The sequence below is a fragment of the Rattus norvegicus genome, chromosome 3 (assembly GCF_021556685.1).
Source record: "Rattus norvegicus strain SHRSP/BbbUtx chromosome 3, alternate assembly SHRSP_T2T, whole genome shotgun sequence".
NCBI lineage: Eukaryota > Metazoa > Chordata > Mammalia > Rodentia > Muridae > Rattus > Rattus norvegicus.
This window is the reverse complement of record NC_141536.1, coordinates 24928661-24953252: the sequence shown is the minus strand read 5'-3', so window position 1 is coordinate 24953252 and position 24592 is coordinate 24928661. Positions and strand designations below refer to the sequence as shown.

General features: G+C 38.6%; 1 protein-coding gene across 2 annotated transcripts in view; it reads left to right on the top strand.

Moving 5' to 3' along the window:
• Positions 1-24592, top strand: part of Lrp1b (LDL receptor related protein 1B) — a 2085328-nt gene that overhangs the window by 1000089 nt on the left and 1060647 nt on the right. For both annotated transcript variants that reach the window (XM_087654909.1, XM_087654910.1), the window contains exon 7: positions 5352-5514. In XM_087654909.1, coding sequence (XP_087511035.1) covers positions 5352-5514 — 163 coding nt within the window. The remainder of the gene's footprint in view (positions 1-5351; positions 5515-24592) is intronic.

The following is a 24592-nucleotide window of genomic DNA, read 5'->3' as shown; positions in this document are numbered from 1 at the left end:
GACTTGTAATATCTATTTTGTGCTTATCCTTGTAGGACATGGTAGAAATTACCACACAATTCCTGCCATCTCTTTTATGTTTCTGGTCATCACCATTGTGAAGAATAACTCTAGTATGTCAGTTTTAGTTTCTGTACTGAGAGAATATCATTCACTGAAGTAGCCAATTTCGAGGAAGAATACTGGAGCATAATGTAGGAAAATGTCAGACTACAGAAGAAGGCTCTTAGTGGGGAAGGCAGAAATACAAAATCTATAGCTCATACTTCAAATGCAGAAAGGGCGAGATTATTTTATAGCAAAATATGAATGGCCATACCCCAGGAACACAAATCTAAATTGTCCCAAATACCATGTTACAATACACTTATACTTTTGTGGAATTTTAACATGACGGAACAAATGTATTTAAAATTAGGGCACTTTTCAAATACATTTGTGGAAATAGACAGTAGCCAGAGTGCAGCAAAATGGAACAATTCTTGCTGGAGGCCACTGTTTTAGTTAGGGTTTTACTGCTGTGAACAGACACCTTGATCAAGGCAAGTCTTATAAATGACAACATTTAATTGGGCCTGGCTTACAGGTTCAGAGACTCAGTTCGTTATCATCAAGGTTGGAACATGGCAGAATCCAGGCAGGCCTGGTGCAAGAGGAGCTGAGGGTTCTACATCTTCATCTGAAGGAAGCCGGGTACAGACTGGGCATCCTCAGGCAGCTAGGAGGAGGGTCTCAAAGCCCGCCCCCACAATGACACATTTCCTCTAACAAGGCCATATGTTCTAATAGCAACACCTCCTGAGCTGAGTATATGCAAACCATCACAGCGACTGATGCTGCTCATCAGTTTCAGAGTTTTGAGTTGGTGGAGGCTATGGGTATACACATCTAAAGGGATTTATCTGTTAGTTATACAGACATTAATCAAATGGGAAGTGGGCAATAAATTACTTTGTTGAGATGAAGATAACCTAAGATAATTTGGCTCTGGACCTGTAATATTGAACTCTGACAATAATTGACATTCTCATCAGTTACTCATCTTTGTAGAATGTGTAATATAAGTATAATTTTTTCTAGGAATCTGCATCAATGAAGGCCTCTCTTTTTTTTCTATGTTGCTAAATTTCTCCATTATAAAACATATGCAAATTTGAACAACAAAAGAGAGAATCACAATAGAAAAGCAGACAAATCTGTTTCAATGACAGAGAAGCTATTAAAGGAACTGAAAGCACGAGTGTTTTTATATTAGGTCTATGGGACAAAGAAAGTCATAGAAAGACATGATGGACAGATCTGTGCACTGGAGATAGTAACGTTCAGGAAACCTAGCAATGAGGAACTATGTTTCTTTGGAACATAGATGATTCGTTCCACTAAGAATAGATATTGCATCTCTTCCTTTGGCATCTTTTAACCTGCCTCAGTCGCTGTGTGGCAGAAAGCCCTCTCGTTCCTCAAATTCATTCAGGAATAAATATCAAATGTGAAATAACCTAGAGCAACTTGAAGCGGGTTTTGCTTACAGATTACAGTTCACCGCTGAGAGACTCACAGGAGATTGAAATAGAAACCACAATCTATCACTGAGTAAAGCCAATGTAGAAACTCAAACAGAAGCAGAGAGAAGAACCACGGAAACATGCTGCTACTGGCTGGCTTCCAGATTCAGCCTCACTTCCTGTACAGCTCCAACCCAACTGCTTAGGGTTACCACATCACAGTGGGCTGGGCAGCCCCAAATCAATCAGGAATCAGGAAAATGAATCGTAGATATGCTGATAGGCCAATTTGATGGAAATTATTCAACTGAGGCTCCTTCTCCCCAGCTATGTCAAGTTGACAACCATGATTGGACAAAGTACTGCCATATGCATTGAATCATATCATACAAAGTAGTCAATTGATCACTGATACAGATGTAGTCTAAGGGAGGGAGTATTGAAAACTCTACCAGGTCCTTCTCTCTTTTTTTTTTTTCCTCTTTTTTTTTCTTTTTTCGGAGCTGGGGACCGAACCCAGGGCCTTGAGCTTGCTAGGCAAGTGCTCTACCACTGAGCTAAATCCCCAACCCCTACCAGGTCCTTCTTATCTTATTGTTCAACTTACCACAGTTTTTTTTGTTTTTGTTTTTGTTTTTGTTTTTTTTTTGTTTTTTTTTATTATTATTAACTTGAGTATTTCTTATATACATTTCGAGTGTTATTCCCTTTCCCGGTTTCCGGGCAAACATCCCCCTCCCCCCTCCCCTTCCTTATGGGTGTTCCCCTCCCAACCCTCCCCCCATTGCCACCCTCCCCCCAACAGTCTAATTCACTGGGGGTTCAGTCTTAGCAGGACCCAGGGCTTCCCCTTCCACTGGTGCTCTTACTAGGATATTCATTGCTACCTATGAGGTCAGAGTCCAGGGTCAGTCCATGTATAGTCTTTAGGTAGTGGCTTAGTCCCTGGAAGCTCTGGTTGCTTGGCATTGTTGTACATATGGGGTCTCGAGCCCCTTCAAGCTCTTCCAGTTCTTTCTCTGATTCCTTCAACGGGGGTCCTATTCTCAGTTCAGTGGTTTGCTGCTGGCATTCGCCTCTGTGTTTGCTGTATTCTGGCTGTGTCTCTCAGGAGCGATCTACATCTTAAGTCACTGTGGCCAACATGTTTCAAACGAGTACAAGATATTTTTACCTACAGAAATTGAGATACTATTCTCATATATTTTATGCTATTTCATGTTACTGCTATTGCTATTCTTTTTTACTGTCAATCGCTAATCTTCTTACTGTTTGGTATATAGATTAATTACTGTTTACCAAAGAAGTGTATGATATACACAAGCAAATAAAATATTCATGGGATTTGGTTCTGTGATATTAGCAAGCCATCGCTGGGGCCCTGGGATGTTTCCTGTATCCTAAGTAGGATGGCAGTAATCTGCAAGAGTTAAACGCATGGAAGCCTTACCTGAAGATGAATCCAAGTTTTATTTATGGTATTATTGAAGGAACCAAAGCAGTACTAGTAGTCTAGAAGCAGTAGGAGAACTTGGTAATCATACGTACTTTTCATTATGTTGGGATTTTAAGGGTTGGCAGGGTAAGGAGAAATACAAAAGGTTCTCGTGTACCTAAGGTGGCCTTAACTTGTTCTACAGCTGGGGATGGTCTTAAACTTCTCATCCTCCTGCTCCTACCCCTCCAGTGCTATTATTATAATCCCTGGATTATGTAATGTGATGCATTGAACGCGGAACCTTTTTCCTGAAAGACAACCATTCTATAAACTGAGCAACATCTCCAGCTCATTTTTAATTTAATTAATTTTTGAGTATTTAAAAATATTAACAAGAGCATTGTGGAATAAATGTTAAGAATTTAATATCTCATAGTTATAATGTGTCATTGTGATGATTTTCCTATAATATAAATTGCACACTATGGATTTATACTCCTATGTTAAGCTACGTTACAAACTACAGTATAAAGCTGATAAAGGTATAAAATAGAAAAGATTCAAATAAAACACATATACCTTAATGTGGCTCATGTGTCCAGTGTATGTGTTAGCAATCATTATTATTTGAATTTGAAATGGAATTAATTAAAATATAATACATTGATGTTTCATTATACCAGATATAAAAGCTAAATATTAATAAAGATGGTGACTTCGTCATTAGATAGTGCAGTTATTAAATGGTTTCCTCCTCATTGTATAACATGGTATTGGAATATAGGGCAAAGGAATCCTTGATTATGCCTTTTTCTTTTGTTCAGTGCCTAAGCATGCCACTGAAGCAATCTGTCACCTCTCCTTAGTTTTATTTTAAAATGCTAGGTCCTTGTCTTTAGGCAAGAATATCATAAAGCTTTCTTTTATTATAATTTCTACATATTTTCCATTTTATTTTAGTTTGTATTGTTTGAAAGCTATACATATACACATAACCTGTTTTGATCAAACCCATCCCCCTTCCTCTATCCCCCAATCTTGCTGTAGTGTGCTTTTCAAACCTGTGAGTCTGCTTAGCGCTGCTTGTATGCTCATGTGTGTAGTACCATCTACTGGAGCACAGGTACCCTTTTAGGAGCCACATCCGGAAACTTATTTGCCTTACGAAGGAGTCATAACTTTCCAATAGCCCTAGAGATTATGACGGGTTTTTATTAGTGCCTGTCCCATCTATACTGGGATCTGGGCTCCATTGGTCTTAATACAGTTTCTCTGAACTCATTGCCCAATAGCCATGTCATGCTCAGCAAGAATTAGTTTGCTGCCTGATTCTTTTTTTTTTCTTTATTAACTTGAGTATTTCTTATTTACATTTCGATTGTTATTCCCTTTCCTGGTTTCCAGGCCAACATCCCCCTAACCCCTCCCCCTCCCCTTCCTTATGGGTGTTCCCCTCCCCATCCTCCCCCCATTACTGCCCTCCCCCCAGCAATCACATTCACTGGGGGTTCAGTCTTAGCAGGACCAAGGGCTTCCCCTTCCACTGGTGCTCTTACTAGGATATTCATTGCTACCTATGAGGTCAGAGTCCAGGGTCAGTCCATGTATAGTCTTTGGGTAGTGGCTTAGTCCCTGGAAGCTCTGGTTGCTTGACATTGTTGTTCATATGGGGTCTCGAGCCCCTTCAAGCTCTTCCAGTTCTTTCTCTGATTCCTTCAACGGGGGTCCTATTCTCAGTTCAGTGGTTTGCTGCTGGCATTCGCCTCTGTATTTGCTGTATTCTGGCTGTGTCTCTCAGGAGCGATCTACATCCGGCTCCTGTCAGCCTGCACTTCTTTGCTTCATCCATCTTGTCTAATTGGGTGGCTGTATATGTATGGGCCACATGTGGGGCAGGCTCTGAATGGATGTTCCTTCTGTGTCTGTTTTAATCTTTGCCTCCCTATTCCCTGCCAAGGGTATTCTTGTTCCCCTTTTAAAGAATTGCTGCCTGATTCTTAAAAATCATTCTACCCTCTTTTGCAATGATTTCTGAACCTTGAAGGGGCTGAAATAGATGACCATTTTAGATAAGAACACTGCATAAACTCTTATTCTCTGTATCTTTGAGCACTTGTGGGTCTCTGTTAATCACCATTGTATTAGTCAGATTCTCTAGAGTCAAAGAACTTATAAGATGAATATATATATATATATATATATATGTGTGTGTGTGTGTATATGTATATATATATATATATATATATATATATATATATATATATATATGGGGTTTATTGAAATGTCAAAAAAGAAACAACTTGTATTTTAAGCTCTCTTCCATATTGGTTTTGTCAGACTTGTGTTCTGGCTATAATGTGAGGTTTACATCTGTGACTGAGTTACTCTGCACATGTGTTTTATTTCAGATGTGGAACAAATGGCAATTGACTGGCTCACCAGAAATATCTACTTCGTGGACCATGTCAGTGACCGGATCTTTGTTTGTAATTTCAATGGCTCTGTGTGTGTCACCCTGATTGAACTGGAGCTTCACAATCCTAAGGCCATAGCAGCAGATCCCATTGCAGGGTAAGATCATCACCTTCAGCATGCCTAGTCTGAAAATATTCTTATTAAAAGTGGATCAAAGTATGACATAAGGGTTTGTAGAAAATAAGACTTTAATATTATTTAAAAAGAAGTGTTGACCAGCATTGCAGGAAGACAAAGGGACTATACCTGAAAGATACCACAGACCTAGAGTTCTACACCAACAACCTTACCTTTACCCTAACTGCTTGTGGTCTCGAAAGAACCTCAGTGTAGTAGTATCAGGTTAAAGATAGAGAATTTTTGAAGATTTACAAGGAACTATGGAGGAAGCACATTTCAGAAAGGCTCCTTGAAAGACACAGTCTTTATTGACTTGAATAACCATAGCATTTAGTATTTATAAACAAAATACAATATAGGTTCAAGGGTACTCCAACATTAAGGATATCTTTGTGTTCAGACTATTTTAAGTAAATATTAATATTTATGCCTAATAATATTATATTAGTGAATGCAGCAAAATCCATTTATATATTTTAGGTTTTTTTAATTTGTGATTCACTTCATTGATTCTAAAACAGCCCTTATAAGACATACTTTTTTTAAAATATTTTTTAAAAGATATTTACTTATTTCATGTATGTGGGTACACAGTTGCTGACTTCAGACCCACCAGTAGAGGACATCACATCCCATTACAGATGGTTGTGAGCCACCATGTGGTTGCTGGGAATTGAACTCAGGACCTCTGGAAGAGCAGTCAGAGCTCTTAACCACTGAGCCATCTCTCCAGCTCTCAAGACATACCTTTAAATAATAGAATCATTAACCTTTTGCAAATATTTTGCTGCTTCTTAGAAATATGATCACAGATATTTGAATTCCTATAGACTTTGTTCATATATTGGGAAATTCTATGTAGAAACAATTCCCATAGTTTACAAACATGACAGCAGAATAGAAGGAGGAATAATAAAGAGGTTCAGGCAGTTCCCAAATTCACCTGTTCACCAGCATGAGGCAAGGAGACTGTGGAATCCGTGTGATCGAGTGCCGCTTAAGTTGAAAGGACTGTTGGTGTTGGATATGCAAATTGTACCTGATTGGAAAACTGGAATTTTCTTCTGGTTGTCATTTCCATAGTCCTCAGGCAGTTCGGCTGAACTGTCTTAGGGAACTTATCCGAAACTGCCATAAGCCTCCATTCAATAAAGGGGAAAATATTTACGGAAGAAGCAGCTGTCACCCATATGTGGACTTTTGTCACTCTTTACTTAAAGTCTGATTGAATATTAAGATGCATCATCACAATGGTTCTGGTTTTGACAAGAACAGCTTGCACGTAAGAACTTCGCGAGGAAGCCTGTGTGACATAACTCTTGAATGAGGCACTGTTTGTGTTTGCGGCAGATGGTTACTTGACTGCAGCGATGCTTCAAAAGGCATTAGTAAAAGCTGTATTTAAACGGATTTGTTTGGGTGGTTGGATGAGGGTAGTAAGAAAGGCTTGAGATTTGCACGCGTGGTCTCAGTATTCGTTTGGCATCCTTTTTAGAAACGTGGATGCTTGCAAGTTTTCCTCAAGCTCCGATTGGCCCCAGATAGCCTTGCCTGTCGAAATGTTCAGAGGTGACCCTGCTGCCTTCCTCCTTTCTACTCACCACATTCTTCGCCTTTTCTGAAAACAGAGAGCACGTGACTCTTTTCAATAAAGCTGCCAACTGAAATGTAACATAATATGAATGTCATCTCTCACTCCGAGTAACAGCATACTTTATGTTTGCAGTCAACTTATTTCTCCCTGTCATTACGAGAAGGAGCCATATTTTGTCATTTTGTCAACAGAATTAGATGTAGAAAGCCCCATACTGTGTGCACACATTCTCTGATGGGTTCCTTGGGGCCGGGCAAATGCTTAAATGTAATTTTGCTGTGTGCCATTTGTCACAATAGGCGGTACAGGTGGTCTGGTATTCTTTTTCTTTTCTTTCTTTTTTTTGTTTTTTTTTGTTTTTGTTTTTGGTTCTGACTCTCACTCAGTTTTTCAGTCATGATCACAGATATCAAAGCAAGAACCGCTCTGCTAGTGTGTGAGTAGATAACAGTGTACAGCTGAACACTTCAGCTCTGCTCTGCTTGTGTGTAAATAGCCATTTGGATGAAAGCACAATGCATCTTGGGAAAAAAGAAAAAAAGAAAAACCTCCACAGTAGGACTTGCTTTATTTGTGAGCTATGAATAGAGAAATATTACCCTATTAACGTTTTCCTTATTTCTAAATGTTCTGGGAAATATGCCTTTCCCTCAGAATGTTATAATTGTTCAGAGATCATCGCAGAATATCAGAGTATATCAGTCATTTTACCAGATTCTCACGTCCTGACCTGAAGAGGCTTGGAAGACAATGGGAATATCCTTACACCCCAGAGGACATAAGGAACACCATTTTTTGGAAATGTCTGTAACTTGACTCTTCTCCTCTCTTTTTGATTTGCATCTCACAGCCGTTCCAAGATTTGTACCATTAGCTTTCAAATTTTATTCTCTGTTCATTTAAGTTCTTTAAGGTTTGGATACAGGGCACTAATGTATGGACTCCCATTATGCCTGGAGCCAATCACAACAAATATGCCAAAGATATGTTTTTAATGATTGTACATTGTCTTTGATTTTTAATTACTTGTTTGAACTTACTATTTCAGGCTATTTTTCAGAGATATTTCTCAAGACTTTCCTCCTCTTTTCAAAATTTCAGCAATATTTCCAGGCAATGACTTATTTGAAATGACCTATTGCTGAGGAACCATTAGAGTTAGAAGATGGCACAGAGGTCATGCAACCAACATAGAAAATAGTCAATCACTTGTGACCACTTGGATTCTGCTTGTTTAATGCTTCAGAACTACATCTTAACCCATCACAGACCCCATTTCATTTCCATCAGATTCCTTCTGCTGAACTGTCTTCTCAAGGGTTTATTTCTTGTAGCGACATTTATTTATGACAAGATATCGATAATTAAGAAACAAATAAGATCTCTCCTAGGAATTGAAACGAGGTGGATTTGGGGCATTGGAGGGGAAGGCAGAGCAGCCATAGCCAGGATAATTGCAGAGAGGAATTACCATGCATTGCTGCAATCATAAGTATTTTTATCTTAAGTTTCATTAAGCAATAAGTCTTACATAGGATAAAAAGAGTTTGATAATTACTTTCTACTGTAGGTTGTATATGAAAGACAATTGTTTCACTTTTTTCTTCTTTTATTGGGAACAATTTCTTACACTATATATCGTAATCATGCCTCCCCAACAAATCCCAGATCCTCTGACCTCTCCATATGCCCAACTCCAAGGCATCTCTCTCTCTCTCTCTCTCTCTCTCTCTCTCTCTCTCTCTCTCTCTCTCTCTCTCTCTCTCTCTCTCTCTCCCTATCTCCTTTTCAAACCGGCAAAGAAACCAAAACTTATTAAGAAATATTAACAAGAAAAAGCACCCAAAATTACTGATTATTTACAAAACAATAACATAGGAGCCTTCAAACTGAAAACACAAAATGAACACAACCCAATCAAAACAAAAAACAACAAAAACAAAATCCCCAGACTTGTGACTTTTATATTACTTTTTGGGAACTAAATTTCTATTTGTGTATTAGTATAATAGGGCAACAGACTTTGACGGGGATGAACTGGGCAGGGGCAAGGTCTGTTTCTTCAGTATGTTTCTTCAATAGTATGGCTGAAATAACTGAGAATACCAGGGGTTTGTGGTTTTAATTTTCTTCATTTTCTTTGTTTCTTTGTGTTTTATCCGGCTACCTCCTCGGATGAATATAATCACTCCCCTTTGGCAATTGAGTTCATGAAGAATTAATTAAATATCAGTATTACCCATCTTTGGCAAGACTACTTCGGACCCTAGGAAAGATGCCCTACCATTCTGAGATTCAGATTTCTTTTCTGAAATTCCTGACTGAATGTATAACCTCCCAAGAAAGTGAAAGTGTGTGTGTGTGTGTGTGTGTGTGTGTGTGTGTGTGTGTGTGTGTGTGTTTCTGCATAGTAATTCTAGCTAAGCTTAGAGTTCAGAAGTTCACTTCAGACAAACTGGCAGGAAGAAAACACCTCCATGTAAGCACTGTGAAAATGATTGTTAGTGTTAATGCTGAGCTTACATTGTAACCAAGGCTTCTGAGCTTCATCTTCCTGCAAATAAGCACAGACACTAGCAACTCCCTAATTAGCAGCTCTGAGAATTCTCTCCTGCTACCTGAGGTGTCTTGAGCAAAACAACTATCTGTCTAAAAGCTGGCGCACCTGCAGATTCTGCCTGTTCCAGCACCTTGAACACACCATGGAGGCTTTGAACCAGCTATGCAAAGACTGCAGCTGACTGCCCTGGTTCTTGAAGGGACAGCACTGATGAGGAGTGTTTGACAGTTTCTTTGACAGTTTTTGTAGCCCCAAGCCTTGATGAACTGCTTCCTTTTGGGCCACTGGAGAAGCACTCCCCACTGAACCCCTGATACTACCCTTGAGTTGATTCCATTCCCCTTGTACTGGTACTACTATAACTGATTCAAGGCCGAACCTCCAATTATGTCAAATCACGCATCTGTGTGGCTGCAGTGGGCCAAGCAAATGGCTTTGACTGACCTGCGGTCTTTCTTAAGACTGTAGAAGCAGGCTACTTGTCTCAGTATGTAAGTCTTTGGGGAGAAACTCTGTGTTAATTCCTTCATTGTTTTTCTGTGACTATTCTTAGTAGTATGTGCTCTTGAGGACACATGAAGAGGCCACAGAGACAGCAGAAGACTGGAAAGTAGCAGGGAGGAACAAGGACACAGTCTGGCAGCCAACAATCTACATATTGGCCTGGTGCCCTAATGATTGGCAAAGCGTTTGCTTGAGGTTTGACAACTGAAGTTTACTTTGGAGACTCAGGGAAGCTGATACAGCAGGTGCTAGGTGTGCAGTGTCTTGACAGCTGAAGATCACACCTTGTGGCAGGACAGGAAATAGAACACCTCCAGTCTCTGAAGCTTGCACCATCATGATTGTACTTGATGCTGGAGAAGTAGCAGTCGTGGGTAGTGTTGCTTTAGAGCTGAAGAACTGGCAATTCTGATGCACCCAATCCAGGCCCGAACGTAGAACATCACACTACACTGTTGGCCCTGCATCCCATTCAATCCCATTCACCTGCGAGGATCCACTCCTGAGGAGGATAAACTCATGCCTGAGTGATCCCTGCCGCTCTGGGATAACTCAGTGGATGTCCCCTTTCCTGTATTGTCCTAACAGAGACAGGGTTGGAGTCCTGGCAGCCATGGCTAACCATAGGCCTTTGTCTGCCTGGTTTCAGAGGCTATCAAATCCTCAGAAACAACAATCTTAGACCCTGGCTAAGATCATTAACTGTCCTGAGAACTGGTGCCCACTGCTAGAGACCTGGCCAATTCATCATTAGTAAACATTGAGAATAGAGTCCCTCTATAATGGAGGATGTGAATCCACAATATAATTTTGTACACGATTTCACCATCAGTCTTGTGAAGATTTAACCACTTTACAAGTCTACTTTACTCTCACACCCTTTATTTCAATGGTGGGTGATACATCTATATCATTTTTTTAATATACTACTGCAGTGTTTCTGTGACATTGTGATGAGCTGGGAGACATGGTGGTAATTTAGGGTAGTACTCCTGACCCACTCTCTTGGCTGAAAATGTAACCCTAGCTGATGTAACTGTCCTGTTTATTGTATAACATTATCCCTCATTTAAAAAGTTCCTTAAAACCTATATACTCAAATAATAAAAACTGGACCCAGCTGCTGGCTGTATTCTCTCTCTCTCTCTCTCTCTCTCTCTCTCTCTCTCTCTCTCTCTGTGTGTGTGTGTGTGTGTGTGTGTGTGTGTGTGTGTGTGTGTGTTCATACACATACATATGTATGTAGCAACAACAAGCAAAGAAAAAGATACCAGATTGAGACTGAGGAGGACCTGGGAAAAGTTTGAGGAAGAGGGAGTGGGAAAGTAATGTAATTCTATTTAATTAAAACAGAAAAAATAAAGTTGACATTGTGGAAGAGTTAAGAAAGTCCCCCATTCCTCCTTGCTATATTGTTATCGATTCTTTCTTTTTTGTGTAGGTTTTGGAGGTCTGTTAAACTTGTCTCTAAATTACTAGATTCACAACTCTGTTTCAATTAACCCTATTCAGTGTTTGCTTCGCCTCCCAGGAGTGCTTCTGAATTCCCAGCCGAAATAATGCTTCCACTCAGAAAGGAGGATTATCAGGAAATAACAAAAATAGCTTAAATTTAAAAAAAAAGTTTGTTGTTGTTGAGTTACTTTTTTGTTTGTCTGATTGGTTTTTTTTTTTTTTTTTGCTTTGTTTTTACTTTACCTAAAGTTATAGATAACAGGTAGCCCTAGGGTAAGTTACTTAGGAACTTAACTCAAAGTGTTCCATACCAAGGTTGCTCACAACAGGGCCCTGAGATGGCCAAACTATTCTCATACTAATGCTTCTCTGGCTGTGGTACATTATGCTTATTCCTTGAGTGTATAAGGGTCCCTGACCTTATCTTTCCCTTTTGTCTTGGGTTGAATTGATACACCTCTCCATCTAGATGGGTTTGCTGGTCCTTGCCTTTAGCAGATGGAGGCCAGCTACATGGAAATGAAAACAGGTCAGGTAAGCATGCCTGGTCACATAGGAAGAGCTAAACTCAGCTGTTCTAACTGCCATTTTAAATTCATTTTTTAAAACATGTACCCTCCAGTATTGAGCAGTCTTCTTTTACTTAGCTCAGCATGTTTGAAAAGTGAAAAATTATTATTTTGTTTCAACTCCTTATTTCCTTTTAGTCAGAGTGATATAATTGCTTTCTTTAGAATATTATTTTCTACATTTAAGATTTATGTGTGTCTTTAGCATGTTATGTGACACGGAGAACACTGGATAATGTCATACTGATAACATTTGTTATCCCAACTTTTCCTTTAAAACCTTTTATGAAAATTATGGTAGTTTTTACTTTGTTTGATTGATTCCCCATTCTGGGGAAACTGAATTTCCAAATACTGGTAGTGGTATATACATTCTTGTTTCACTTTTAAAATGATTGTTAAGAATCCTGAAAGCTTTTTCACTCTTTGTCATAGAATAGATTACATTCTAAATGAGTCTTTGCTAATAGTAGAGAAGAAGTGTTTATGGTTTCAAATAGTTTAAGATATTCTCTAGCTGTTTCCCACTGTGAGTTCTGTAAAGCAGAAATTGGACGGAAGGCAGCAGGCTTGCTATTGCAGGATATGAATGAGTCCCCATAGTGCTTAGGTATGATGACAGAATCAAAACGAGTTACACAGTGTTCGTGTGACACTAGCGGTACAAAAAATTGTGTATGCAGCCAGAATACAGCAAATACAGAGGCGAATGCCAGCAGCAAACCACTGAACTGAGAATAGGTCCCCTATTGAAGGAATCAGAGAAAGAACTGGAAGAGCTTGAAGGGGCTCGGGACCCCAAAAGTACAACAATGCCAAGCAACCAGAGCTTCCAGGGACTAAGCCACTACCTAAAGACTATACATGGACTGACCCTGGACTCTGACCTCATAGGTAGCAATGAATATCCTAGTAAGAGCACCAGTGGAAGGGGAAGCCCTGGGTCCTGCTAAGACTGAACCCCCAGTGAACTAGTCTATGGGGGGAGGGCAGCAATGGGGGGAGGGTTGGGAGGGGAACACCCATAAGGAAGGGGAGGGGGGAGGGGGATGTTTGCCCGGAAACCGGGAAAGGGAATAACACTCGAAATGTATATAAGAAATACTCAAGTTAATAAAAAAAAATAACAGTAAAAAAATTGTGTATGACATATCAGACATTAAGAAAAATAGTTTCCACAAAATTTTGAATCATGTAAAAATACTAGGCACTCTCTTTCTTTCTTTCTTCCATTCTTTCTTTCTTTCTTTCTTTCTTTCTTTTTTCTTTCTTTTTTTTTCTTTCTTTCTTTCTTTCTTTCTTTCTTCCTTCCTTCCTTCCTTTCTTAATTCCTCATGTCAATAATTGTACATAAGTAAAAAAAAATAAAGATCTCAAAACCCAAGCATATTTTAATTTATGAAATAATACAGAGAAAGTCAAAACTTAAAAGAAAACAGTAACTCTATGATAACCATTCTGCCTGCACGTTATCACATTTTAATATATAAAATCAACTGACAGTTTTATCAGACTGTATAATTTGCTCAATTATAAAAGAAGTGAAAGCAGCTTTAAATTTTATTCTGAGCTAGGTCTTGTGCTGCTGGACTGCTGAAATTTGAAGAGTAGTGGACCAAATCCACTGTCCCTTGAGCCATACTCTTAATAGTTTTATTATGGAGAAACTGGCCTCACTTTAGGGAAAAAGCAAGAGGTGGAAATGTAGTTTTAACTCAAGATTATTTTGCCATCCATAAACAACGGTCAATCATTGATGTTAGCTGGTTCTTGGCATCTTTTATTAGTGAAATAAGGGTCTTTTTACACAAATGACTTATGTACTTAAGTTAAATAGTAACTCTTCCAAAAAACTCCCAGTTAGATCCAAAACAAGTTAATGCTTTCTAGGAAAACAAAGTTAACATTTGTCATTGTTAGTTGATTTTATGAGTTCAGTTCAGGCCCCATCTTAAGAGTCTAACACAATAACAACAGAACATGTAAACTGAGTTGGTGTTTGATTCATATACTTGTGAATGAAAATAATTGTAGTTTTATCTCAATGTTATTTGTTGTATACACAAGAATTCACTAACTTATTAATTTGATGATTTAAAGTGAGTTATGTTTCAAGGTACACATTAACTCTGTCTGTTATGCATGAGAGAATCAGGGTTTCCTATCATTCTCAAGAGCAGTAATCCTTGCAACACAATTCACAGAAAGAACAATAGTTTATACTAAATACTTGTTCATTGGAATTTTACCTTCTGGCTCTCAGATATGCACATGCATATCTTCCTATAAGATAAATATCCTCCAGTTAGACCAAAGTGCGGGACCTCCAGGTGATGTACAGTCTTTGTTTCAGTTATTTCTGTTTAATTTTTTAATAGAAATCTGTGAATCAAATGATAGATTATTTGAAACCACTACCCTGTGCTGCTCTACTTAAAATGACTAACACTGAAGATGTAACAAGATAATGTCTTATAGAATATAAAAGATAGGCAGATACAATGGTAATTGGTCAGGCCTTATGCCTGGCCAACTTGTTGGAACAAGACTATGGAAAATGAGTTATACGTATTTTTTGAAGGAAGTTGGAGAGTCACTAGTCCCTGGTTATATTCTTTCTTGTTCATATTTTCCCTTATTCCAGTTTCTCCTGTGCTGATCCTTCTGTATGATGATCTTTATATGTTTGTGATGAACCATATCCCCTTGATGAATGGGGGCAGTGTTCTCTTCCTGGGCTCTAGATAAGTCATAGATTTTCTTTCTTTGTCCTTTCAACTTTACATGTTTAGGTAAATGAACATTTTATAACTAAGGCTGGTGGACTCATCAGAATATTTTTGTAGATCTGAAAGCGGAATCAATTTCTACAGAGGCATTCATCCGTTGGTGTTGGTGAAAATAAGGACTTATAAATAGGTATCTGAATCCAGTGAATTTTCTATTAGAGGAAAATAATTGGAAAAATAAAACTCAGACCCTTCAGAAAAATAGAGGTGAAATATATGGAACCGATATCACGAGACTGTGTGCTGTGGAATATGAAGTGCTTGAGATTAAATTGCATTCTTTCTGATGGATATGTTGATGCCTTTATAGGAGGCCTGCAGGTGCTAGATAAGTATGGCAATAGCTATGATGATGATGAAGACAAAGATGGTGCTGGCAACTGCATCAATAATGGTGGCAAAGGTGATATTCACCTCAACAAAACTATTATGGAAACTGAGTGAATGACAGCCTTGCTTTTTTTTGGCACATACAAAATTTAAAGGAAAGCTGCTAGTTTAATCCACAGGGATTGATGCCTCAGAGCTTAATAGCGATGTCTCAATCTTGAGCATAGCGCCTTGAAAACTTGAAGATAAGAAAAATTGTAGATACGAAGGGGGAGAACTTGATGTGAAGTGTGTCTCATTTAGATCATCTTACTCCCACAACCTTCCTATGCTCATAATGTGCCAAGATAAGCTGTCCCAAAAGAAACAGTCTGGCAACATATAAATTCAAGGTTGTCTAACATGGAAAACTGTTAACCAGTGCCTGAGTTTTAGACTATTATTTTTTCTAAAAAAAATTACTAGCAGTCTAATTTTATTTATAATTTGATTTAATGTTACAAGATTTAAGCAATAGTTTTAAGTTCACTTCATTAAAATTAATGAAGATCAGTAACAATGCATATGAGTGGATCATCTAACAGTTACTTTGTAATTAAATGAAAACAAAGAAATGACTAACTAAAACCAAAATCATCCCTTCCTGAAGTAGTCTTACCAGTGACCTTAAAGGCTCAGAGTCTCTTGGTCTAAACCCTTATAATTCACAGTTCTTAGGTGGCGTATCTGGGTAGAGGCATTTTCCAGGAGGTAATAAAATTACAGTTCAATTAAGAAGAACATTATATTATTCATTGATCAGTAGAGTGTTTTCAGTATTTATATTATAATATTATACCGTATAAGGCATCCTGTTCTACCTTTTTCATTTTTTATGAAAAATACAGTGATCTGATGTGTGCTCTGTGAGCTATTTTCTGATGCAAGGGAAGACCTTGCCATGTACAATTTTAAGTGCCCCAGCTCATCCTGTGACCATAACATCATTTATGTAAAACACTGACCTGTTTTTGTCATTTATATGGACCATCGGGAAGTAGTTTCACCGCACATAACTGTGACTTTTAGTACTTTGTGCTACACCTGGATGTAAATTTTGCTTTCCCATTGGCCCAATTTTCTTTGAAGGACATTCAGAGAGGAGATTAAAAAGAAAAATAACAAGAATATTGGAGATTAAAAAGAAAAATAACAAGAATATTATACTAATCAATGCGACTGAAGATTTTATTTGTTCCAAGCAATTTCTCTGTTATAATGATTGTCCAGATTGTGTCTAAGAAAGTAGATAAATTCCACTTTTCATTTATGTTCTTTTATACTGAGACCTAAAGAGGTGAGTTACTTGATTTTGATTTGTTTTAAAAAAGGAAAAACAAAAGCTACCACATATTGCAGCTTCTAGCTTAAGAGTATCATCCTTTAGCCAAAATATTTTTCAAAGCATTCTATAGAATAGTCTTATTTTGTAATCCAGAGAGTCCTTGATGCTTGAACATGCTGTTTAGACTTTGACACGGAGCTCACAATTCTTATGCTGTAGTTCCTGGGATCATGGGTATATGTTAGCATACCAGACCCATAGCCTACAGTATTCCCACAATGAGTTATCCTGACCATAGGGAATTGAAGGGGAGGGTGAATGGGAATCTTCTGGCATATCAGCACTGATGCACAAGACTAGATAGTGTCCCTGAAAGAAATGGAACTTGAAGTACACACTATAATTGCACTCCTTAGCAGAGAACAGTTACAAATTCATATGAGTTCTGTGAAGGTCTTTAAGAAATACATACAATTTGTAGCCACATTTTTCTAAGAAGAAGCTGCAAGCCATTTTGGAAAACATGGGTGGTTTTCAGAGCATGGTAGTAGGGAGGAATTATGACTAAGCAGATAAAGTAGTGGGGAAATAGTGTCACTGAAATGCTCGTGTGATACTGCTCAGATGAATATAGACGACTATACATTTATCAAATCTTATTGTGGTAGCATAAATTAATTGGGGGTTTCTAACCTACCTTTCAAAATTTGGTTCCCAAGTAAAAAACACAAACCTTTATATTTATAATTAGCCTTAAAAGCACTAGAAGTGGGCAGATATCAATCCTAAAAGCTATTTTGTCTACTTCTCTGTCAACATTTCTGAGTTGTAATTTGCCATGTTCCTCTCAGGCCACTCTTTTTTTTTTTTTTTTTTTTTTTTTGGAGCTGGGGACCGAACCCAGGGCCTTGCGCTTCCTAGGTAAGCGCTCTACCACTGAGCTAAATCCCCAGCCCCCCTCTCAGGCCACTCTTACACCAACAGGCCAGTGCTCATGACCATCTTCTCATGATTCACCTATCGCATGGCATCTTCTCCTCTCTTTGCCTCTCTCTTCTCATCCTCATGGTCTCGGCCTCAGACCCCAAGCCTGGGAACCAAAGCCCAGCCTCTCTTCTGATGAGAGGCTTCCTTATTTAACCAAAGTTGTAGATTAAGGAGCTAGGATACATAGCATTACTCAGTGTACATGAGGATCACCTTATCCCTGAGGCAACTTGACCTTGGGGGCCAGTATTTGGCATTACAATACATAGCAACAGAGCAATCCACAATATCTTATAGAGCTGTACAACATGCAGGTAGTCTTAATATAAACCATGATCTTAATTTTGTAGTGATATATTGAAGTAGATTCATTAACTCTAATGTGAACTAAAGTAATATGGTACTGACAGATAAAGCTTAGCACTCAGGGAAACTATTCCTGCTAAATTTTTCATAAACTTAAAAATGCTATATAAATGTGTAAATAATTTTAAGAGAAGAAAATTGCCTGTGATAAATGATCATATGACTATTGTCATGGTTTGAATATGCTTGGCTCAGAGAGTGACACTATTTGGAGGTGTGGCCTAGTTGGAATAGGTGTTTCAGCATGGGCATGATCTTTAAGACCTTCATCCTAACTGTGTGGAAGTCAGTCTTCCACTAGCAGCCTTCAGATGAAGATGTAGAACTCTCAGTTCTGCCTGCACCATGCCTGCCTAGAGGATGCTATGCTCTCACCTTGATGATAATGGACTGAATCTCTGAGCCTGTAAGCCAGCCCAAATTAAGTGCCATACTTATAAGACTTGCCTTGGTCATAATGTCTGTTCACAGCAGTTAAAACCCTAACTAAGACAACTCTAATGTGGATCAGTCAGGAAGTTGAGGACTTTCCTTAGAATAACTGTATATTTATGCTATTGTCTAAGATAATAATATGACCTAGGACATAAAAATAAAGGATATTATGCTAATGTCCAAGAATCCTACATTCTTTGTCTCAATCAAATTCCATAAGCACATTTCTTCTGAGTTCATTGTGCAACCAAACACCAGCATATGAATTACTGGTGAAACAAAAATTATTTCTTATATCTCGTATTCCCTAAGTAGAAGCCTATTCCCCTTAGATAGTTCTATTGCTATTTTGAGGACACAGAGGCTGAAATCAGGAGTGTATGAGTAGTTTCCATCGATATATAATATATGATGAAATTTTCTTACTGTGATGTTAATGATGAGGCTCTATTTTCCTAGGCCTCCTTAGGTCACATTAATAAGCTAGCACTTGTGAGGAATATTATTTCCTCGCAATTCAATTTCAAGCAGAAAGCAGCTGATAATGGCTGTGAGAAGGAGGTGTGTAAACATTGTCATTTCTTGTGGAGTAGAGTGTAGATTCTGTCTCTGTGCCTTTTCTTACCATTGTAGACACAGTTTGATGGAAGGAAATGGCTTTCAGCACTGAGAGGATCAATGGCCCATCACTGTGCTTTTCCCCACATAACTTGGTCTCAGTGTGAGGTCTGCATGGAAACAGAAGCAATATAAGAGAAATCGAACAACTGCTAGATAACACAGACTTACGTGTATTTCATAACAAATAAGGCATAGTTAGTTCCCTGGTGCATGAGAAGAGCACTTGTCCAATTTTTGGAATGTGAGTTTTTAATGGGTAAAGTGTCTTGGTTGTCCCCAGGAGGAAAGTTTTCAGCTCAGAAATGACTGACATGAGTTACATGAGCCTTATTACCATATCTCCTAAATAAAATTACCATCCAGAGTAGTACAACATGTTGTGATTATTGCCAATTACTGTTTATTATTGTAACAATGTTCTTCTCAGTCCTTTTCAATTCTCATAACCTACATTGTACTAAGACTTTCAATACTTTCTAAGTTTATGATTTTAAATTTTATTTATGCTTGAATGTGGTTGACAGTTCATTGCCACACAGTATAGTGTCCTACAAGTACTGACTTTCTTTGTAAAACTACTTTTAACTACTTTTTCTAGCACATGGAGAACAATCATGTTGCAAGACACATCACTTACAATAGATACAAATTGTCTGGAAACTTTATTAGGATAGAACACTGAATCACACATGTATTTTTATTAACAGTTGCTAAAATATAGAATATCTCACTCAAATTGGAGACTTATTTAAGATGTCTTACATGTGAGAATGATTATAGAATAGAATGAGGCCTGTCATTGGACGAGAAGGAAGGATGGGTGGAAGAAAAGTTTAAGGGATGAGGAGGAGACTGGAACCAAAAGGATGAGAGACTGGAAGAGACTGGAAGAGTAGCCGAGGAGAGAACATGGAGGCTGACGTAAGATTCCACTCTGTGTATTTGCAGGTTGTTATGAATGTTCTTAAGGAATGGGTGTGTACAGGGCTCTGTATGTTTAGGTGGGCAATTATATCTTATCAATTGGATCAAAGGTTATTGTGTTGTGTGTTCCTTCTTGTGGAGAATTGAGGGTGGGAGAGTGTGTGGCGGCAGAGACCCTGGGCCACACGGAGTTGGGATGTGTGTTTCAGACAAGGTATCTAGCAGATATCTTAGGGCACTGCAGTGCAGGATCTAGTGGGGGTAAAAGACAGCCGATTTTATAATTTTACAACAACAACTTACACATACCTTACTTGATATATGATAGATCGCTGGAATCCTCTCTTCTGTTCCATATTTCTTTTTAGTTTTCTTTAAACCCTGGTCTTCAGTGCCCTCGTCCAGTACATTGCTCATCTCATTACAGTTATGCTTTGCCTTTTAGTAGTTATAGCTCGGGTTTTATTGACATTGGTATGGAGTATCATCTAATGTAAATATTTGGTCATAATAAAAAACACATGATCTAGAATCCAACAGAGTAGATTAGACCCTAGTATGAAGCACGCATACTTATTGATTCAATGTGTAATATGTTTTACTCATTAAATTGTGTTTTCTTTTTTACTTCTTTATTCTCCCATAAAATCTGTTTTAATAACCATTGCTTTAATATTATTATCTGTCCCTTTGCTATTTTTATCATCACATCTCTACTGTAAGTCCTAAAATAAAGGATTTTCTAGTAAAACCTTTTAAAAAAATCTTCAGGATATGATTAAGTAGATAGTAGCTGGGAGAGTAAAAACCATAAGCAGAATTAATTATAATAAAAAATCCATTTTCAATAAAAGAAAATGAGAAAAAAACAAGTTTTTGCAGGTACAAAATGTTTTAAAGCTGTGAGGTCTCTCACAGTATAGGAATAATACATAACTAGATCTGAAAAATAATTAAAACAAAATATTCAGTAACCAAATAAACATCTCAGGGATCATCGGTGGCTGTGTCTTCTACACTATTATAATAACACAGTGGACACATCAAGTCAATGTCTTTTCAGAATAGTTAACTTACATGACATATGGTCAAATCAGTCCTGGAAGAAAGAATTTCTGTTATATATTATATATAATAGTTCATGGTATATATTGCAGTTCCACTTTTGATTCATTTATGCAGAAATACTGAAAAATAATTTACTATAGTTTCAAACTGGAATAAATTTAAAATACTAACCTTCACTTCATGTATAAATTCATACTATAGACTTTACACTACGTACTACAAACTACCCACTATATATTATATACTACACAGTATATACTACTATATAAAGGTGATAAAATACTACTGATAAACTGGGGTTCTACACGGAATTACACGTGTGTGTGTGTGTGTGTGTGTGTGTGTGTGTGTGTGTGTGTGTGTAGAGATGAAGTGAATGTGGTAAATTAAACATAGGTGCCTTACTTTCCTACTGCTGTCATTATATACTCTGAATGAGGACACTTATAGAAGAAAGTTTACTTTGGAGCTTACACTTTTGAGGGTGAGAGGCCATGACCATCATGGCATGGAACATGGAAAAAGGCAAGTAGGTTGGGCACTGGAGCAGAAGCTGAGCTCTCATAACTTATTCTTCAAACACAAGTCAGAGAGTAATAACTGAGAATAACAAGGGATTTTTTGAAACATGCTATGTCCTACACAGTCACAACTCCTAATCCTTTCTAAACAATTCAACCAATTAGAGTCTAAAGACTAAATATTCATATATATATATATATATATATATATATATATATATATATATATGGTAACATTTTTGCAAAAATGAAATCTTAGTGAAAAGTTTTGGTAAATTTTTCATTACCCATATAAATTTTATTTTTTTTCAACATAATATTTTTATTATATATTTGGGAATCTCATACAATGCACCCATTTCCCATTTCTCCTAGGTCAACCCTTCCTCCCTTGTACCCTTAACTAAAACACAACAAAAATACGCCAAGTCCAATTTGTGTCGCCCATATACTCACTGGAGCATGGTCAAACTCATGGTGGCCAACTCCTTCTAGAAAACAGAGCTTTTCCCCAACCCCTCCACTGTGAAGACACTTCAGAATATTTATCCAAATTTTTAGGGACTCTCTTCAATAACTTTCTGCTGGACTCTTTTCTTGTCTTGTCTATTTCGTCTCTCCTCTCCTCTCCCTTCCTCTCTCCTCTCCTCTCCTCTCCTCTCCTCTCCTCTCCTCTCCTCTCCTCTTCCTTCCTTCCTTCCTTCTCTCTTTTTTCCTCATTTCTCTCTCTCTCTCTCTTTCTCTCTCTCTCTCTCTCTCTCTCTCTCTCTCTCTCTCTCTCTCTCTCTCGTAGCAGGAGGAATTTTCACAAAAACCTTCAAGTCTCTCATTATTAGTTATGAGCCTACAGTTAATAATACTATTACAAAAGAATTTTCCTTGCCCATAGCAGCCGGTGACAGCACAAATCATGGATTATCATCCTGATTCCAAATCCAGCAGGAACCAGACAACCTCAGGTAGACAGCAGTGAAGATGGACTATGGGAAAAATCTGCTAATCAAGGACAAAGTCCATCATTGACTTGATAGCCTTCTGGGATTCAGAGTAATGGAAGCCTCCCTTCATTAGCAGGATTTCTCCTTCTCTGACCTTGTCTGGGGAATTCAATATCCCGCAACCCCCCCCCCACCGCCCCAACACACACACACATACACACAGGTCCCTACCTGCAGAATGTCACACAGCCTCAGTTAGATTATAGTTTCAATCTCCTTTATCCAAGTAAGAACCTGTTTAACTAATACCTTAGATTCCTGAAATGGTTACCCATTTTAAAGAGGCATTTTTGGTACTCAGCCAGTTTTTGCCCAGTTTAAATGTTCTGACCTCTTGTCCCCCAAATTATATAAGCCTTGAATCACTCCAAGTAAAATGGATCTGACACCCTGTAGCTGGCCTCTGTGTTATCATTCACAGTACTTACTCACAGGGCTTCTGATACCCTGTTTATCATCTCTACTTTCTTTGCCTGAGTGAACCATACGTGGTCACAATTCACAACTGCAGAGAGAACAACAATAATCCTTAACATGGCCTCCAGTGGCAGCATGGACAATGAATTTCTTTCAAGGAGGCTTAATCAAGAAGATGATATCCTGTTCAGTATCAGGGTGAGCATGTGATTGGACAGTGTGTTGTGGGATAAAGGGACAGGCTGGGCACTACTAGCCACCTTGTCAATACTACAGGCACAACCACCTTGTTTGTAGCCTGTACGCAGGTCTGAGACCCTATGACAACCCCCAAGCCCCACAGCGGTACAGGCAACACGAGCTGAAGCAGTGACTGTTTCATGCTGCAGGACTGGCCTAGTGGAAAGCTGTAACTAAAAGAGGTGGGTCCAGTGCTAGCCTTAGTCACCTCGTAGCCTGAGAACCAGTCCTACTCAGGAATGCTGTGCTGCTGTCTTGTTTCTGCTGTGTTCCTATACCTGCTGCTCCCTGTGCTCTCTAGTTCTGCTCTTCTCCTCTATCCTCTGCTTAGCTGTACCATCTTTCCCATCTCTCTATTGCAAATGCATTTGTTAAAGTTGCATTCGTTGAAGTAGCTTTTCAAGCTTTTACATGTCACAGAGGGTATTATTTTGACCAAACAACTTTACAAGCAACTACTTATTGCAAAGAGTCATTGATTGACCTGGTTCAATATTTCTGAAGCAGCATAAACACTGGGCTATGGCTGAGCGTCGTCTCTGATAATCTGTTGTTACACAGAGTCAGGGTAACCTTGTGCCTGGTCAGCATATAGTGTGTGTGGGGTGTGTATGGGGAGGAAGGGGTTAGAATCTGCAAAAGGACCAGGCTTTTGTACACCTCTCAGCTCTGTGCCAGCCTCTGAGTTGGCTTCCAGGGCAAGACCATGATACTTACATTCAGGATGCTGTCCTCCCTGCAGCAGGGTGAGCAGCATGAACTGCATTAGTGAGGTCTCCATGCTGTAGCCAGGGCCTGTAGAATGGTTTGACAGCATTACCCTATGGAGTGGCAACAGGGTGAGGCAGCACTAACTTTCTATATATCTGAGCTGCATTCAAAATTGGAAATTAATTTTAAATTTAAAATAAAGAATACTAAGAACAACCAATTCAGGTAAGTATAAAAACACATTATTATGAACAGTGACTGGGTGGACTACACAAGCCTCATCAAGATGCCATTTGCCTACAGATTTGTCAATATGACTGTGTCAGAGTCCCTGGAACTGGAGTTACAGAGAGGTGTGAGCTGCCATGCAGATGCTGGGACTCAAAGTTGAATTCTCTGGAAGAACAGCTAATGCTCTGAACATCTGAGCCCAGTCCTTATGCCAGTGTCCTGGGTCATGCCTTTAATCTCAACACTCAGGAGGCAGAGATAGGTCTCTGAGAGTTTGAGACCAGTCTAATTCAGAACAGCCAGGGCTGTTACATAGAGAAACCTTGTCTCATAAAGAAACAACAAAAGGAAAAGAGGAGGAAGAAGACGATGAAGGAAGAAGAGGAGGAGGAAGGATGGAGGAAGAGGAA